The sequence below is a fragment of the Coregonus clupeaformis genome, chromosome 39, assembly GCF_020615455.1.
Source record: "Coregonus clupeaformis isolate EN_2021a chromosome 39, ASM2061545v1, whole genome shotgun sequence".
In the NCBI taxonomy this organism is placed as follows: domain Eukaryota; kingdom Metazoa; phylum Chordata; class Actinopteri; order Salmoniformes; family Salmonidae; genus Coregonus; species Coregonus clupeaformis.
Window position 1 is genome coordinate 4,621,735 of NC_059230.1, and position 17,500 is coordinate 4,639,234.

Consider the following 17,500-nt stretch of genomic DNA (forward strand, 5'->3'; position numbering starts at 1 on the left):
CGTCTTGTAGGGAGAGGAGAACCACAGGAACGATGTCTCTGGACGTCTGGAGAAAAGAGAGCGAGAGGGGAGAGAGAAGGGGAGGGGGAGAGAGAGGGGGAGGGGGGAGAGAGGAGAGAGAGAGGGGCGGGAGAGAGAGGTGAGAGAGAGGGGGCGGGAGAGAGAGGAGAGAGAGAGGGGGGGGGGGAGAGAGAGGAGAGAGAGAAAGGGAGGGGGAGAGAGGAGAGAAGGGGGGGCGGGGAGAGAGGGGGAGGGGGGGAGAGAGGAGAGAGAGGGGGGCGGGGAGAGAGGGGGCGGGGGGAAAGAGGAGAGAGAGAGGGGGCGGGGAGAGAGAGGGGGAGGAGGAGAGAGGAGAGAGAGAAGGGGCGGGGAGAGAGGGGGCGGGGGGAGAGAGGAGAGAGAGAGAGGAGACGGGGAAAGGGGGAGGGGGGAGAGAGGAGAGAGAGAGGGGGCGGGGAGAGAGGGGGAGGGGGAGAGAGGAGAGAGAGAGGGGGAGGGGAGAGAGGGGGAGGGGGGAGAGAGGAGAGAGAGAGGGGCGGGGGAGAGAGGGGAGGGGGAGGGGGGGAGAGAGGAGAGAGAGAGGGGGCGGGAGAGAGGGGGAGGGGGGAGAGAGGAGAGAGAGAGGGGGCAGGGAGAGGGGGGAGGGGGGAGAGAGGAGAGAGAGAGGGGCGGGGGAGAGAGGGGGAGGGGGGAGAGAGGAGAGAGAGAGGGGAGGGGGAGAGAGGGGGAGGGGGGAGAGAGGAGAGAGGAGAGAGAGAGGGGGCGGGAGAGAGGGGGGGGAAGAGGAGAGAAAGAGGGGGCGGGAGAGAGGGGGAGGGGGGAGAGAGGAGAGAGAGAGGGGGCGGGGAGAGAGGGGGAGGGGGGAGAGAGGAGAGAGAGAGGGGGCGGGAGAGAGGGAGGGGGAGAGAGGAGAGAGAGAGGGGTGGGGAGAGAGGGGAGGGGGAGAGAGGAGAGAGAGATGGGGAGGGGAGAGAGGGGGAGGGGGGAGAGAGGAGAGAGAGAGGGGGGCAGGGAGAGAGGGGGAGGGGGGAGAGAGGGGAGAGAGAGGGGGGGGGAGAGAGGGGGAGGGGGGAGATAGGAGAGAGAGGGGGGGGGGAGAGAGGGGGGAGGGGGGAGATAGGAGAGAGAGGGGGCGGGGAGAGAGGGGGAGGGGGGAGAGAGGAGAGAGAGAGGGGGAGGGGGAGGGGGGAGATAGGAGAGAGAGATGGGGAGGGGAGAGAGGGGGAGGGGGGAGAGAGGAGAGAGAGAGGGGGGTGGGGAGAGAGGGGGAGGAGAGAGGAGAGAGAGAGGGGCGGGGAGAGAGGGGAAGGGGGAGAGAGGAGAGAGAGAGGGGGGGTGGGAGAGAGGGGGGAGGGGGGAGAGAGGAGAGAGAGAGGGGGGCGGGAGAGAGGGGGGAGGGGGGAGAGAGGAGAGAGAGAGGGGAGGGAGAGAGGGAGGGGGGAGAGAGGAGAGAGAGAGGGGGTGGGGAGAGAGGGGGAGGGGGAGAGAGGAGAGAGAGAAGGGGGAGGGGAGAGAGGGGGGAGGGGGAGAGAGGAGAGAGAGAGGGGTGGCGAGAGAGAGAGAGAGAGAGAGAGAAAAATATTAATTAGTATAACAGGATGTACTACACATATTTAGCTGATTTTATTGCGGGTGTAGCTAAATGCTTGGGTTCCAAGCTCCAACAGTGCAGTAATATCTAACAATACACAAATATAAAAGTACAAGAATGGAATTAAGAAATATATAAATATTAGGACGAGCAATGTCGGAGTCCGGAGTATAAATACAGTGCATTCCGAAAGTATTCAGGCCCCTTCCCTTTTTCCACATTTTGTTACGTTACAGCCTTATTCTAAAATGGATTACATTGTTTTTTCCCCCTCATCAATCTACACACAATACCCCATAATGACAAAGCAAAAACAGGTTTTTGCGGAATATTTTCTTTCTCACATTTATAAAAAACAACAACAACTGAAATATCACATTTACCTAAGTATTCAAACCCTTTACTCAGTACTTTGTTGAAGCACCTTTGGCAGCGATTACAGCCTCGAGTCTTCTTGGGTATGACGCGACAAGCTTGGCACACCTGTATTTGGGGAGTTTCTCCCATTCTTCTTTGCAGATCCACTCAAGCTCTGTCAGGTTGGATGGGGAGCGTCAATGCACAGCTATTTTTAGGTCTCTCCACAGATGTTCGATCGGGTTCAAGTCCGGGCTCTGGCTGGGCCGCTCAAAGATGTGAATACTTATGTAAATGTAATATTTCCGTTTTTTATTTTTAATAAATTAGCCCAAAAATCTAAAAACCTGTTTTTACTTTGTCATTATGGGGTATTGTGTGTAGATTGATGAGGGGGGAAAAACTATTGAATCCATTTTATAATAATGCTGTAACGTAACAAAATGTGGAAAAAGTCAAGGGGTCTGAATAGTTTCAGAATGCACTGTATATATATATATATATATGTGTGTGATGGGATGTAAAGACATTATGGACAGTACAGTATGTGGATAGAATATTTAGGGAACAATGTCTCTGGCAAGACTAGATGGTTACATCTTTGGGAGCCACTGTCAAATGTGCAGGGAACCTTTCGAGACCCCAAATGTTCTGAGAATTCATGGACAGACTGGAGTAAAACAGCGCTTCAACCAACTGAATCAAGGCTCAGTAACCTTTCATTTTGATGGGTTTTTAGATCAGAGGAGGACAGGTAATGTGTGTCACTCACTGTGGTTCCTCCAGGTGAGGGTTCATGTTGGGTTCATCTCTGCCCTGTCCTGCCGGTCTCTCATCCTGCTCCTGCTCTGAAACAATCTCTAGAGACATCTCTACTTTACCCTAGAGGGAGTGGGGGAGGGAGAAGAGGGGGAGGGAGAGGGGTGGGGGTGTGACGAGGAGGGAGGGGCGAGGGGGGACGAGGGGGGTGAACAGGGGGAGGGAGAGGAGGGAGAGGAGGGGGAGGGAGAACAGGGGGAGGGTAAGGAGGGGGAGAGGAGGGGGAGGGAGAACAGGGGGAGGGTAAGGAGGGGGAGAGGAGGGGGAAGGGGAGAACAGGGGGAGGGGAAGGAGGGGGAGAGGAGGGGGAGGGAGAACAGGGGAGGGAAGGAGGGGAGAGGAGAGGGGAGGGAGAACAGGGGGAGGGTAAGGAGGGGGGAGAGGAGGGGAGGGAGAACAGGGGGAGGGTAAGGAGGGGGAGAGGAGGGGGGAGAGGAGGGGGGAGGGAGAACAGGGGGAGGGTAAGGAGGGGGGAGAGGAGGGGGGAGGGAGAACAGGGGGGAGGGGGAGAGGAGGGGGAGGAGAACAGGGGGAGGGTAAGGAGGGGGGAGAGGAGAGGGGAGGGAGAACAGGAGGGTAAGGAGGGGGAGAGGAGGGGAGGGAGAACAGTGGGGAGGGAGAGGAGGGGAGAGGAGGGGGGAGGGAGAACAGGGGGAGGGAGAAGAGGGGGGAGGGGGGGGAGAACAGGGGGAGGGAGAACAGGGGGAGGGAGAACAGGGGGAGGGAGAGGAGGGGGGAGAACAGGGGGGTAAGGAGGGGGAGAGGAGGGGGAGGGAGAACAGGGGGGAGGAGAGGAGGGGGGGAGAGGAGGTGGAAGGGAGAACAGGGGGGAGGGAAGGAGGGGGAGAGGAGGGGGAGTGGGAACAGGGAGAGGAGGGGGGAGGGAGAACAGGGGGAGAGGAGGGGGAGGGAGAACAGGGGGGAGGGAGAGGAGGGGGAGGGAGAACAGGGGGAGAGGAGGGGGAGAGGAGGGGGAGGGAGAACAGGGGGAGGATAAGGAGGGGGGACAGGAGGGGGAGGGAGAACAGGGAGGAGGGAGAGGAGGGGGGAGGGTAAGGAGGGGGGAGAGGAGAGGGGAGGGAGAACAGGGGGGAGGGAGAACAGGGGGGAGGGAGAGGAGGGGGAGGGAGAACAGGGGGAGGGAGAACATGGGGGAGGGAGAGGAGGGGGGAGGGAGAACAGGGGGAGGGAGAGGAGGGGGGAGGGAGAACAGGGGGAGGGAGAGGAGTGATGAGTATAACACAAAATATGAAGAAACTTTCTATTAAAAATACTATTATTGAATAATACGAATAATAAAATATTCTTAACATTTACAATACAGGTCAAACGTTTTTAGAACACTTACTCATTCAATTGGTTTTTCTTTATTTTTACTATTTTCTACATTGTAAAATAATAGTGAAGACATCACAACGATGTAATAACACATATGGAATGTAGTAACCAAAAAAGTGTTAAACAAATCAAAATATATTATATATTTGAGATTCTTCAAATAGCCACCCTTTGACTTGATGACAGCTTTGCACAGGCTTGGAATTCTCTCAACCACCTTCATGAGTTAGTAACCTGGAATGGATTTCAATTAACAGGTGTGCCTTCTTAAAAGTTAATTTGTGGAATTTCTTTCCTTCTTAATGCGTTTGAGCCAATCAGTTGTGTTGTGACAAGGTAGGGGTGGTATACAGAATATAGCCCTATTTGGTAAAATACCAAGTCCATATCATGGCAAAAACAGCTCAAATAAGCAAAGAGAAACAACAGTCCATCATTACTTTAAGACATGAAGGTCAGTTAATACGGAACATTTCAAGAACTTTTAAAGTTTCTTCAAGTGCAGTCGCAAAAACCATCAAACGCTATGATGAAACTGGCTCTCATGAGGACCGCCACAGGAATGGAAGACCCAGAGTTACCTCTGCTGTAGAGGATAAGTTCATTAGAGTTACCAGCCTCAGAAATTGCAGCCCAAATAAATGCTTCACAGAGTTCAAGTAACAGACACATCTCAACATTAACTGTTCAGAGGAGACTGTGTGAATCAGGCCTTCATGGTCGAATTGCTGCAAACAAACCACTACGAAAGGACACCAAGAAGAAGAAGAGACTTGCTTGGGCCAAGAAACACGAGCAATGGACATTAGACCGGTGGAAATTTGTCCTTTGGTCTGGAGTCCAAATTTGAGATTTTTGGTTCCAACCGCCGTGGCTTTGTGAGACATGGTGTGGGTGAACGGATGATCTCTGTAAATGTATTTCCCACCGTAAAGCATGGAGGAGGAAGTGTTATGGTGTGGGGGTGTTTTTCTGGTGACACTGTCAGTGATTTATTTAGAATTCAAGGCACACTTAACCAGCATGGCTACCACAGTATTCTGCAGCAACATGCCATCCCATCTGTTTTGGGCTTAGTGGGACTATCATTTGTTTTTCAACAGGACAATGACCCAACACACCTCCAGGCTGTGTAAGGGCTATTTGACCAAAGAAGAGAGTGATGGAGTGCTGCATCAGATGACCTGGCCTCCACAATCACCCGAACTCAATGCAATTGAGATGGTTTGGGATGAGTTGGACCGCAGAGTGAAGGAAAAGCAGCCAACAAGTGCTCAGCATATGTGGGAACTCCTTCAAGACTGTTGGAAAAGCATTCCAGGTGAAGCTGGTTGAGAGAATGCCAAGAGTGTGCAAAGCTGTCATCAAGGCAAAGGGTGGCTACTGTGAACAATCTAAAATCTAAAATATATTTTGATTTGTTAACACTTTTTTGGTTACTAAATGATTCCATATGTGTTATTTCATAGTTTTGATGTCTTCACTATTATTCTAAAATAAAGAAAATAGTAAAAAATAAAGAAAAACCCTTGAATTAGTAGGTGTGTCCAAACTTTTGACCGGTACTGTATGTGTGTGTGTGTGTGTGTGCGTGTGTGTGTTTGTTAGTGTGTATATGTTTGTGTGTGTGTGTGTGTGTGTGTGTGTTTGTTAGTGTGTATATGTGTGTGTGTGTGTGTGTGTGTGTGTCTACTCACAGCGATGATCTTTTCCCCGTTGCTGTCACACACACACGGCCACCACCCCTTGACCGTCTTCTGCTGGAACAGCGACACCAGTTTCTCCTGTCCCTGTGACAGTATTTCCAAGGTGCACTTCTCTGGTGATTTAGCTGGTCGCTGCATGTGATGAAGATCCATCTCTAGACAACCTGGAGGAGGGAGACAAGATTACTTTATTGTCCAATTGGAGATGGAGACAACTGGAAAGATATAGAGAGTGGGGAAGGTAGGAGAATGATCGGGGAGTGGGGGGGAGAAAGGGAAGACATGGGGGCGATAGATGGGATGGTTGGAAGGAAAATCGTGGAGGGAGAGAAGTGGAGTGGAGTAGAGAGAGAGGGAGGGAGAGGGAGGGAGAGGGAGAGGGGGAGAGAGAGAGAGAGAAGGAGAGGGAGAGGGAGCGAGAGAGACGGAGAGAGAGAGGAAAGAAGAAGGAAAAAGAAAAGAAAGAAAGAAAGGAAAGAAGAAAGAAAGAAAGAAAGAAAAAAAAAAAAAAAAAGAAAAAAAAAGAAAGAAAGAAAGGAGGGAGGGAGGGAGGGAGGGAGGCAGGGAGAGGGAGGGAGGGAGGGAGGGAGGGAGGCAGGGAGGGAGGGAGGGAGGGAGGCAGGGAGGGAGGGAGGGAGGGAGGGAGGGAGGGAGGGAGGGAGGGAGGGGGAGGGAGGGAGGAGGGAGGGAGGGAGGCAGGCAGGGAGGGAGGGAGGGAGGAGGGAGGGAGGGAGGAGGGAGGGAGGAGGGAGGAGGGAGGGAGGGAGGCAGGCAGGCAGGCAGGGAGGGAGGGAGGGAGGGAGGGAGGGAGGGAGGGAGGGAGGGAGGGAGGGAGGGGAGGGAGGGAGGGAGGGAGGGAGGGAGGGAGGGAGGGAGGGAGGGAGGGAGGGAGGGAGGGAGGGAGAGGGCTCTAAAACGTAGAGAAACTAACATCACTCCCTTCCTTAGAATGTGCTGACAGCATTATCAGTGCAGTAATAATTGAGAAGATATCTGTCATATGTAGACTGACACACACACACACATTGTTTTCACAGCAGATGAACTTCTAAATCAACTGTAAAAAATGTCTACTGTGCAAGTAGCAGTGTGTGTGGTTCATGCAAGGGTTGAGTTGGACAGAAATACGCACACACTCACACACACACACATCAGGTTCCTATCAGTAGTGTGTTTTTACTGGTTTTGTTCTTGTCATGTCAGAGATGACTAATGGGGCATTTAACAGACCTGGAGGGACGGAGGAAAAGATGGAATGGAAAGAGACATATATATAGTGAGAGAGAGAGAGAAAAAGAGAGGAGAGAGAGAGAGAGAGAGAGAGACAGAGAGAGAGAGAGAGAGAGAGAGAGAGACAGAGAGACAGAGAGAAAGCAAGAGACAGAGAGAGAGAGAGAGAGAGAGAGAGAGAGAGAGAGAGAGAGAGAGAGAGAGAGAGAGGAAAACGTAGGCTATATGGGGTGTGTGAAGTGAAAGGGAGAGAGAGACGGAAAGATAGAAAGAGAAATTCAGTTGGAGTGACTTCAGTTGGTGAGCAAGTTTGATGGACACATACACCCCCCCCCCACCCCCCCACACACACACACACACAGACAGACAGACAGTGTGTTACCGAGGTAGTCGTCGAAAGAGAACTTGTCGTTGTCCCAAATCTGGATGGTGATTTTAGGAGGAACTTTCGTCTCGTTCTTATCCAGACTCCAGAAGTGTTCCTGAAGGAGAGAAGAAGAAGAAAATTGAAGAGGAAGAAGAAGAAGAAGAAGAAGAAGAAGAAGAAGAAGAAGAAGAAGAAGAAGAAGAATAAGAAGAAGAAGAAGAAGAAGAAAAAGAAAAAGAAAAAGAAGAAGAAGAAGAAGGAGAAGAAGAAGAAGAAGAGGAAGAGGAAGATTGAAGAAGAAGATTGAAGAAGAAGATTGAAGAAGAAGAAGAAGAAGAAGAAGATTGAAGAAGAAGAAGAAGAAGAAGAAGAAGAGGAAGATTGAAGAAGAAGATTGAAGAAGAAGAAGAAGAGGAAGAGGAAGATTGAAGAAGAAGATTGAAGAAGAAGATTGAAGAAGAAGAAGAAGAAGAAGAAGAAGAAGAAGATTGAAGAAGAAGAAGAAGAAGAAAATTGAAGAAGAAGAAGAAGAAGAAAATTGAAGAAAAAGATTGAAGAAGAAGATTGAAGAAGAAGAAGAAGAAGAAGATTGAAGAAGAAGATTGAAGAAGAAGATTGAAGAAGAAGATTGAAGAAGAAGATAAGAAGAAGAAGAAGAAGAAGAAGAAGAAGAAGAAGAAGAAGAAGAAGATTGAAGAAGAAGAAGAAGAAAATTGAAGAAGAAGAAGAAGAAAATTGAAGAAGAAGAAGAAGAAGAAGAAGAAGAAGAAGAAGAAGAAGAAGAAAATTGAAGAAGAAGAAGAAGAAGAAGAAGAAGAAGAAGAAGATTGAAGAAGAAGAAGAAGAAGAAGAAGAAAATTGAAGAAGAAGAAGAAGAAGAAGAAGAAGAAGATTTAAGAAGAAGAAGAAGAAGAAGAAGTAGAAGATTGAAGAAGAAGAAGAAGAAGAAGAAGAAGAAGAAGAAGAAGAAGAAGAAGAAGAAGAAGAAGAAGAAGAAGAAGAAGAAGAAGATTGAAGAAGAAAATTGAAGAAGAAGAAGAAGAAGAAGATTTAAGAAGAAGATTTAAGAAGAAGAAGAAGAAGAAGAAGAAGAAGAAAATTGAAGAAGAAGAAGAAGAAGAAGAAGAAGAAGAAAATTGAATAAGAAGAAGAAGAAGAAGAAGAAGAAGAAGAAGAAAATTGAAGAAGAAGAAGAAGTAGAAGAAGAAGAAGAAAATTGAAGAAGAAGAAGAAGAAGAAGAAGAAGAAGAAGAAGAAGATTGAAGAAGAAATTTGAAGAAGAAGAAGAAGATTGAAGAAGAAGAAGAAGAAGAAGAAGAAGAAGAAGAAGAAGAAGAAGAAGAAGAATATTAGACAAAGGGAGATACAGGGAGAGAAAGGAATGGAAGCGGTTGAGGGTGGAGAAAGGGAGAACAGACTGCATAGTAACACTGAGTGCTCACAACTATCATTACATTGCTACCTTCACCGTAACACTACATCCACACTCCACTGCCAGACAGTGTCATCCTAGCCAGACACCATGGTGCCAGCAGAGTCTCTGACAGCGAGACTGAGACACACTGGAGAGACAATGACAGATATACTCCTCCAACACTGTCCAGATAATGAAGACTTCACAACTACACACTACAACGTGTTTAAATACATACCATGGCAACCACACAGGGATACACAACGTAAACACAATGTGAACATTGGATCATTGGATGTATTTCAGGCTTTAGACTGATGTTCTATGTTGGAGCGTTTTTGGACGCTGTTTTGCTGCCAAATTGCTGAGTGGCATGTCCATCACAGATATAGTTACTCCTCTTTTCCAACAACTAAACTGGGTGGGTACAGACTTGTCGTTGTCATGATGCTGATTATAAATATACTGATGTCCTTGAGAGCTGCAAGTGAGAGCAGGGTTTTGTTTCCGGCTTCCAGTTCTAAAACACCTGATTAAAATAGTCAACAGCTGTGCACTCACCTTCCTGTTGAAGTTACCCTCTCTTCCTTCCCTCCCTCCTCTCCTCTCTTCCCTCCCTCCCTCCCTCCCTCCCTCCCTCCCTCCCTTTATCTCACCTTCCTATCGATGGTACAGAGTTGTTCAACTGGTAGGTAGTGGAAGGGGAACAGGAACCTCCAGTTGAAGTTACCCTCTCCTCCCTCCCTCCCTCCCTCCTCCCTCCCTCCCTCCCCCTCCCTCCCTCCCTCCCTCCCTCCCTCCCTCCTTCCTTCCTTCCTTCCTTCCTTCCTTCCTTCCTTCCTCCCTCCCTCCCTCCCTCCCTCCCTCCCTCCCTCCTCCCTCCTCCCTCCCTCCCTCCTCCTTCCTCCCCTCCTCTCCTCCCTCCCTCCCTCCTCCCCCCTCCCTCCTCCTCCCTCCCTCCCTCCTCCCTCCCTTCCCTCCCTCCTCCTCCATCTCACCTTCCTATCGATGGTACAGAGTTGTTCAGCTGGGAGGTAGTGGAAGGGGAACAGGAACCTCCAGTTGAAGTTACCCTCCCTCCCTCCCTCCCTCCCTCCCTCCCTCCTTCCTTCCTTCCTTCCTTCCTCCTTCCTTCCTTCCCTCCTCCTTCCCCCCCCTCCCTCCCTCCCTCCTTCCTTCCTCCTTCCTTCCCCTCCCTCCCTCCCTCCCTCCCTCCCTCCCTCCCTCCCTCCCTCCCTCCTCCGTCCCTCCCTCCTTCCCTTCCCTTTCCTCCCTCCTCCCTCCCTCCCTCCCTCCTCTATCTCACCTTCCTATCGATGGTACAGAGTTGTTCAGCTGGGAGGTAGTGGAAGGGGAACAGGAACCTCCAGTTGAAGTTACCCTCTCCTCCTAAAGAGCGATAGTGGACGTCTGTCTTCTGTTTGTTGTCCTCATGGCCGTGGAGCCACCTGCAACACAACAGGGTACATTCAGGATCACTATTTCACAACGTTTTGAAGAGTTCACAACCCATCCCAACCAAGTTTAAACTAACAGACAATGGGAATGAGGGTTCTTGTCGGACCACTTCAAAACATTTGTACCTGTTTATGCCACCTGAAGTAAGTTTCATCTGCAGTAATATTCTGCCAATCAGCACATTTGGTCATGTAATGTAGGATGTTTACGGCAGATATCGTTTTTACAGTAGATGAAGACCATATCGTTTTTACAGTAGATGAAGACCATATCGTTTTTACAGTAGATGAAGACCCACCCCTTGATGTAGATGTCACTCATCTTCTCCCCGGTCAGGCTGACATCATCCAGGATGACATCACTGGTGTTCCATATGATGCAACGCAGGTAGAACCTTGAAGTTAGAGGTAAGGGACAGTTAGAGGGACAGTTAGAGGGACAGTTAGAGGGACAGTTAGAGGGACAGTTAGAGGGACAGTTAGAGGGACAGTTAGAGGGACAGTTAGAGGGACAGTAGAGGGACAGTTAGAGGTAAGGGACAGTTAGAGGGACAGTTAGAGGGACAGTTAGAGGGAAAGAACAGTTAGAGGGACAGTTAGAGGGACAGTTAGAGGGACAGTTAGAGGGACAGTTAGAGGGACAGTTAGAGGGACAGTTAGAGGTAAGGGACAGTTAGAGGGACAGTTAGAGGGACAGTTAGAGGTAAGGGACAGTTAGAGGGACAGTTAGAGGGACAGTTAGAGGGACAGTTAGAGGGACAGTTAGAGGGACAATTAGAGGGACAGTTAGAGGGACAGTTAGAGGGACAGTTAGAGGGACAGTTAGAGGGACAGTTAGAGGGACAGTTAGAGGGACAGTTAGAGGGACAGTTAGAGGTAAGGGACAGTTAGAGGGACAGTTAGAGGGACAGTTAGAGGGACAGTTAGAAGGACAGTTAGAGGGACAGTTAGAGGGACAGTTAGAGGTAAGGGACAGTTAGAGGGACAGTTAGAGGGACAGTTAGAGGGACAGTTAGAAGGACAGTTAGAGGGACAATTAGAGGGACAGTTAGAGGGACAGTTAGAGGGACAGTTAGAGGGACAGTTAGAGGGACAGTTAGAGGGACAATTAGAGGGACAGTTAGAGGGACAGTTAGAGGGACAGTTAGAGGGACAGTTAGAGGGACAGTTAGAAGGACAGTTAGAGGGACAGTTAGAGGGACAGTTAGAGGGACAGTTAGAGGTAAGGGACAGTTAGAGGGACGGTTAGAGGGACAGTTAGAGGGACAGTTAGAGGGACAGTTAGAGGGACAATTAGAGGGACAGTTAGAGGGACAGTTAGAGGGACAGTTAGAGGGACAGTTAGAGGGACAGTTAGAGGGACAGTTAGAGGGACAATTAGAGGGACAGTTAGAGGGACAGTTAGAGGGACAGTTAGAGGGACAGTTAGAGGGACAGTTAGAAGGACAGTTAGAGGGACAGTTAGAGGGACAGTTAGAGGTAAGGGACAGTTAGAGGGACAGTTAGAGGGACAGTTAGAGGGACAGTTAGAAGGACAGTTAGAGGGACAGTTAGAGGGACAGTTAGAGGTAAGGGACAGTTAGAGGGACAGTTAGAGGGACAGTTAGAGGGACAGTTAGAGGGACAGTTAGAGGTAAGGGACAGTTAGAGGGACAGTAAGTGGTAAGGGACAGTTAGAGGGACAGTTAGAGGGACAGTTAGAGGGACAGTTAGAGGTAAGGGACAGTTAGAGGGACAGTTAGAGGGACAGTTAGAGGGACAGTTAGAGGGACAGTTAGAGGTAAGGGACAGTGAGAGGGACAGTTAGAGGGACAGTTAGAGGTAAGGGACAGTTAGCGGGACAGTTAGAGGGACAGTTAGAGGTAAGGGACAGTTAGAGGGACAGTTAGAGGGACAGTTAGAGGGACAGTTAGAGGTAAGGGACAGTTAGAGGGACAGTTAGAGGGACAGTTAGAGGGACAGTAAGAGGGACAGTTAGAGGGACAGTTAGAGGTAAGGGACAGTGAGAGGGACAGTTAGAGGGACAGTTAGAGGTAAGGGACAGTTAGAGGGACAGTTAGAGGGACAGTTAGAGGTAAGGGACAGTTAGCGGGACAGTTAGAGGGACAGTTAGAGGTAAGGGACAGTTAGAGGGACAGTTAGAGGGACAGTTAGAGGGACAGTTAGAGGGACAGTTAGAGGTAAGGGACGGTTAAATGGACAGTTAGAGGGACAGTTAGAGGGACAGTTAGAGGGACAGTTAGAGGTAAGGGACGGTTAGAGGGACAGTTAGAGGGACAGTTAGAGGGACAGTTAGAGGGACAGTTAGAGGGACAGTTAGAGGGACAGTTAGAGGGACAGTTAGAGGGACAGTTAGAGGTAAGGGACAGTTAGAAGGCAGTCATCAAAATGAAGGAATTACATATGAAGGATCTATATAACGGCCAGTTTGTAGTGTTCCAGATATTGACAGAATTGCTGTATGTAATACCACTTGGTGAAGATCATCTATTTAGATTTGATTGAATATCACATCGCATCAAACTTTATTCAAACTTCATCTCAAGACTACCTACTTCTTGGCCTTGCGTGGTGTAATGTTGAAGGGAGGCCCAGGAGGACCCAGGGACTTGGGGAAGACATCCACCCACAGCTGCAGTCTCCCCTGATAGACAGCACAATAAACCAATCAGAGACCAGCGATTAGGTGTGACAGATATGTGGCATATCTCATACGACAGAGAGGTCGACTAATCATAACAAAAATATGTAATACTTCTTGGGGAACAGAATACTGTGAGCATTCCTAATAGATGCCAATGATAGCTTAGTGGGTAAGAGCGTTGTGCCAGTAACCGAAAGGTCGCTGGTTCTAATCCCTGAGTCGACTAGGTGAAAAATCTGTCCATGTGCCCTTGAGCAAGGCACTTAACCCTAATTGCTCCTGTAAGTCACTCTGGATAAGAGCGTCTGCTAAATTACAAAAAAAATAAAAAAGATAACAAAAGTAGCTTTGAATAGTTGGATCAAGTTTGACTCAACTTTATTAACACACACCTGTTGCTCTATGTGTGCCTACCTGTTCTATGTCAGGCTGCAGAGGACTAAAGAGGGGCCGTGTTTCTACGTGTTCAGGCACCAGGCCCTGTCTACGCAGGATCAGAAGGGACAAACGTTCCGCTAAGGGTCCCAGATGAGGGTTGGGGGGCTTTGCATCGTCTGTAGAACACATAGATACATAGGAGGTCACAGGTCGTCACAAAACCATTTGTTCATCTTGAGGACTCACGCATTCCCATACAGATTTACACAACAATACACTGTACTCATCTGGCAATTTGTTCCACACAGTTGTTGAGCTGTTATGACCTGGCCTGAACCAATCACCCTGTGGATATGACCTTTCAAAATATGACTTCAGAACTGAGGGTGTATCGAAGACAGGGCGTATGCGAAGACAGGGCGTATCGAAGACAGGGCGTATCGAAGACAGGGCGTATCGAAGACAGGGCGTATCGAAGACAGGGCGTATCGAGCAGAAATGGAACGTTGTGTTTGAAATCATTAATTTAATTGTTCATCTAAAGGATCATCATCCATTGGTTTAAAAAAACACATAGACTGACCGCACAAGAGGAAAATCATGAGGGGTTCCAAATACAACCAAACATCCAAGACAGAAAGTCTATGGTGTTGAACCTAGAGTCACCTCTCTTAGGGGGAAAAGAGAGGAGAGGAGAGAAGGAGAGGAGGAGGAGAGAGAGGAGAGGAGGAGAGAGGAAGAGGAGAGAGAGGAGAGGAGGAGAGAGAAGAGGATGGGAGGAGAGAGGAGGAGAGAGAGGAGAGGAGGAGAGAGGAGAGGAGAGAAGGAGAGAGGAGGAGGAGAGAGAGGAGAGGAGGAGAGAGGAGGAGGAAAGAGAGGAGAGGAGGAGAGAGGAGAGGATGGGAGGAGAGAGGAGGAGAGAGGAGAGGAGGAGAGAGGAGAGGAGAGAAGGAGAGGAGGAGAGAGGAGGAGAGAGAGAGGAGAGGAGAGGAGGAGGAGACAGAGGAGAGGAGGGGAGGATGAAACAAGATGGCTGATTGACAAGCGCCTGACGCACTGGTAACCGCGGTTACAGTGGAAACAGAGAGCGTCGGCGTTCTACTGTAACCGAGGAGCTCACCGCTGTGTTGTCGTTGGCACACACCCACACACACACACACACACCGCTTTGCCGTAAATCACCAAAATGGCAACCATGACCTTGGTAAGACGAATGACGTCCCACATAGAGTACAGTATCATAGAGTATGGCCCAAACAGTTGGTGTCTGTCAGAACCACAAGGAAGAGGAACAGATGAGGACAGGAGGGTGGGGGGAGGACAGGAGGGAGGGGGAGGACAGGAGGGAGGGGGAGGACAGGAGGGAGGGGGAGGACAGGAGGGAGGGGGGAGGACAGGAGACTTAGGGGTGGACAGGAGGGAGGGGGAGGACAGGAGGGAGGGAGGGGGGAGGACAGGAGGGAGGGGGAGGACTGGAGGGAGGGGGGAGGACAGGAAGGGGGGGAGGACAGGAGGGAGGGGGGAGGACAGGAGGGAGGGGGGAGGACAGGAAGGGGGGAGGACAGGAGGGAGGGGAGGACAGGAGGGAGGGAGGGGGGGAGGACAGGAGGGAGGGGGGAGGACTGGAGGGAGGGGGGAAGGACAGGAGGGAGGGGGAGGACAGGAAGGGGGAGGACAGGAGGGAGGGGGGAGGACAGGAGGGTTAGGGGTGGACAGGAGGGAGGGGGAGGACAGGAGGGAGGGGGGGAGGACAGGAGGGAGGGGGGAGGACAGGAGGGTGGGGGGAGGACAGGAGGAGGGGAGGACAGGAGGGAGGGGGGAGGACAGGAGGGAGGGGGGAGGACAGGAGGGTTAGGGGTGGACAGGAGGGAGGGGGAGGACAGGAGGGAGGGGAGGACTGGAGGGAGGGGGGAGGACAGGAAGGGGGAGGACAGGAGGGAGGGGGAGGCCAGGAGGGAGGGGGGAGGACAGGAGGGAGGGGGGGAGGACAGGAAGGGGGGGAGGACAGGAGGGAGGGGGGAGGACAGGAGGGAGGGAGGGGGGAGGACAGGAGGGAGGGGGAGGACTGGAGGGAGGGGGAAGGACAGGAGGGAGGGGGGAGGACAGGAAGGGGGGAGGACAGGAGGGAGGGGGAGGACAGGAGGGAGGGGGAGGACAGGAGGGAGGGGGAGGACAGGAAGGGGGGAGGACAGGAGGGAGGAGGGGGAGGACAGGGGGAGGGGGGAGGACAGGAGGGAGGGGGGAGGACAGGAGGGAGGGGGAGGACAGGAGGGAGGGGGAGGACAGGAGGGAGGGGGAGGACAGGAGGGAGGGGGAGGACAGGAGGGAGGGGGAGGACAGGAGGGAGGGGGGAGGACAGGAGGGAGGGGGGAGGACAGGAGGGAGGGGGGGAGGACAGGAGGGTTAGGGGGTGGACAGGAGGGAGGGGGAGGACAGGAAGGGGAGGACAGGAGGGAGGGGGAGGACAGGAGGGAGGGGGAGGACAGGAGGGAAAGGGGTGGACAGGAAGGGGGGAGGACAGGAGGGATGGGGGAGGAGAGGAGGGAGGGGGGAGGACAGGAGGGGGGGAGGCCGGGAGGGAGGGGGAGGACAGGAGGGAAGGGGGAGGACAGGAGGGAGGGGGGAGGACAGGAGGGAAGGGGGAGGACAGGAGGGAGGGGGGAGGACAGGAAGGGGGGAGGACAGGAGGGAGGGGGGAGGACAGGAGGGAGGGGGGAGGACAGGAGGGTTAGGGGTGGACAGGAGGGAGGGGGAGGACAGGAGGGAGGACAGAAAGACAATGAGGGGGACATTAAGAACTTGGTATTTAGGGTCAAAGAATACCCTAGAGTTGAGGGGTCTCATCTCAACAGAATTGACATTGAATAGAGGGAGAGGGAGAGGAGAGGAGAGGAGAGGAGAGGAGAGGAGAGAGAGGAGAGGAGAGGAGAGGAGAGGAGAGGAGGCGCAGTGGTCTAAGGCACTGTATTGCAGTGCTAGCTGTGCCACTAGAGATCCTGGTTCGAATCCAGGCTCTGTCGTAGCCGGCCGCGACCGGGAGACCCATGGGGCGGCGCACAATTGGCCCAGCGTAGTCCAGGGTAGGGGAGGGAATGGCCTGCAGGGATGTAGCTCAGTTGGTAGAGCATGGCGTTTGCAACGCCAAGGTTGTGGGTTCGATTCCCACAGGGAATAAGAGTGTCTGCTAAATGACTAAAATGTAAATGTAAAATGAGAGGAGAGAGAGTAAACAGAGAACAGAGAGAGAAGGTTGAGGCTGTGGTGTAGAGTGATATATACATACTGTGAATTTATACAACGTGTCAGAGGCATTGTACGTTTACACAGCCCTTCCTCTGCTCTGCTACTACTTACATTCACACATACAATCACACTCAAACACACACTCACACAATCACACACACACACTCACACACACTCACTCTCACTCTCACTCACTCACACACCCAGGGAACACATATGTATTTCTCCTCAGATGCACTATCTGCACCAAACCGACCCAGAATGTCCGACGCAGTATGTTTTATGTTTTAATGATGGAAGACTTGAAGAAGTCATTCCGTTAGTACTGCAGAGAGGTGTGTGTGTGTCAACACCATAGTAAGTTGCCCTTCATTCGCAGTTACGAGACGGCGCTGCAGTGGATAGCAGCCTGTTTTACTGCTATTTTGTGTGTTTCTTTTTAATGCTGAATTTTTGTTTTTACATCATGTCCGAGCCATCATTTCCTATGACCCGAAAACGGTTCTGGACATCACACATCATTGTGTATTTATTCCTGGTGTTATTAATTTTATATTATCTCTCTATTCTCTCTGCATTGTTGGGAAGAGTCCGTAAGTCAGCATTACACTGCGAATCCACACCTGTTGTTTACCAAGCATGTGACAAAAAAAATGTTATTCAATTTGACATCGCCATCCGCTGTCACACCTCAGGTCAGCAGCAGTGTATTCATGTCCTCTGAAGAAGACTGTCCTTTTTTTTTTTTTTCTCTCTCTCTCTCTCTCTCTCTCAATCTCTCTCTCTCTCTCTCTCTCTCTCTCTCTCTCTCTCTCTCTCTCTCTCAATCTCTCTCTCTCTCTCTCTCTCTCTCTCTCTCTCTCTCTCTCTCTCTCTCTCTCAATTCAACTCTCTCTCGATCTATCTCGACTCTCGATCTCTCTCTCTCTCCTCTCTCTCTCTCTCTCTCTCTCTCT

At 51.1% G+C, this 17,500-nt stretch overlaps 1 protein-coding gene across 9 annotated transcripts in view; it reads right to left on the reverse strand.

Moving 5' to 3' along the window:
- The window catches only part of dysf (dysferlin, limb girdle muscular dystrophy 2B (autosomal recessive)), a 145,388-nt gene that overhangs the window by 1,691 nt on the left and 126,197 nt on the right, over window positions 1-17,500 (reverse strand). For 8 of the 9 annotated variants that reach the window (XR_006657956.1, XM_045211867.1, XM_045211866.1 and 5 more), the window contains 8 exons: window positions 13,338-13,477; window positions 12,835-12,923; window positions 10,579-10,674; window positions 10,129-10,270; window positions 7,424-7,523; window positions 5,803-5,975; window positions 2,721-2,830; window positions 1-46 (listed from right to left, as the gene is read on the reverse strand). The exon at window positions 1-46 is cut by the window's left edge and continues 102 nt beyond it. Coding sequence is in view for 8 of the 9 variants with exons in the window: in XM_045211867.1 (XP_045067802.1) it covers window positions 1-46; window positions 2,721-2,830; window positions 5,803-5,975; window positions 7,424-7,523; window positions 10,129-10,270; window positions 10,579-10,674; window positions 12,835-12,923; window positions 13,338-13,477 (896 nt within the window). In the remaining variant the exon portion in view is untranslated. Of the gene's footprint in view, window positions 47-2,720; window positions 2,831-5,802; window positions 5,976-7,423; window positions 7,524-9,820; window positions 9,895-10,128; window positions 10,271-10,578; window positions 10,675-12,834; window positions 12,924-13,337; window positions 13,478-17,500 lie in introns of all 9 variants that reach the window. The other variant, XM_045211864.1, reaches the window with a different exon arrangement.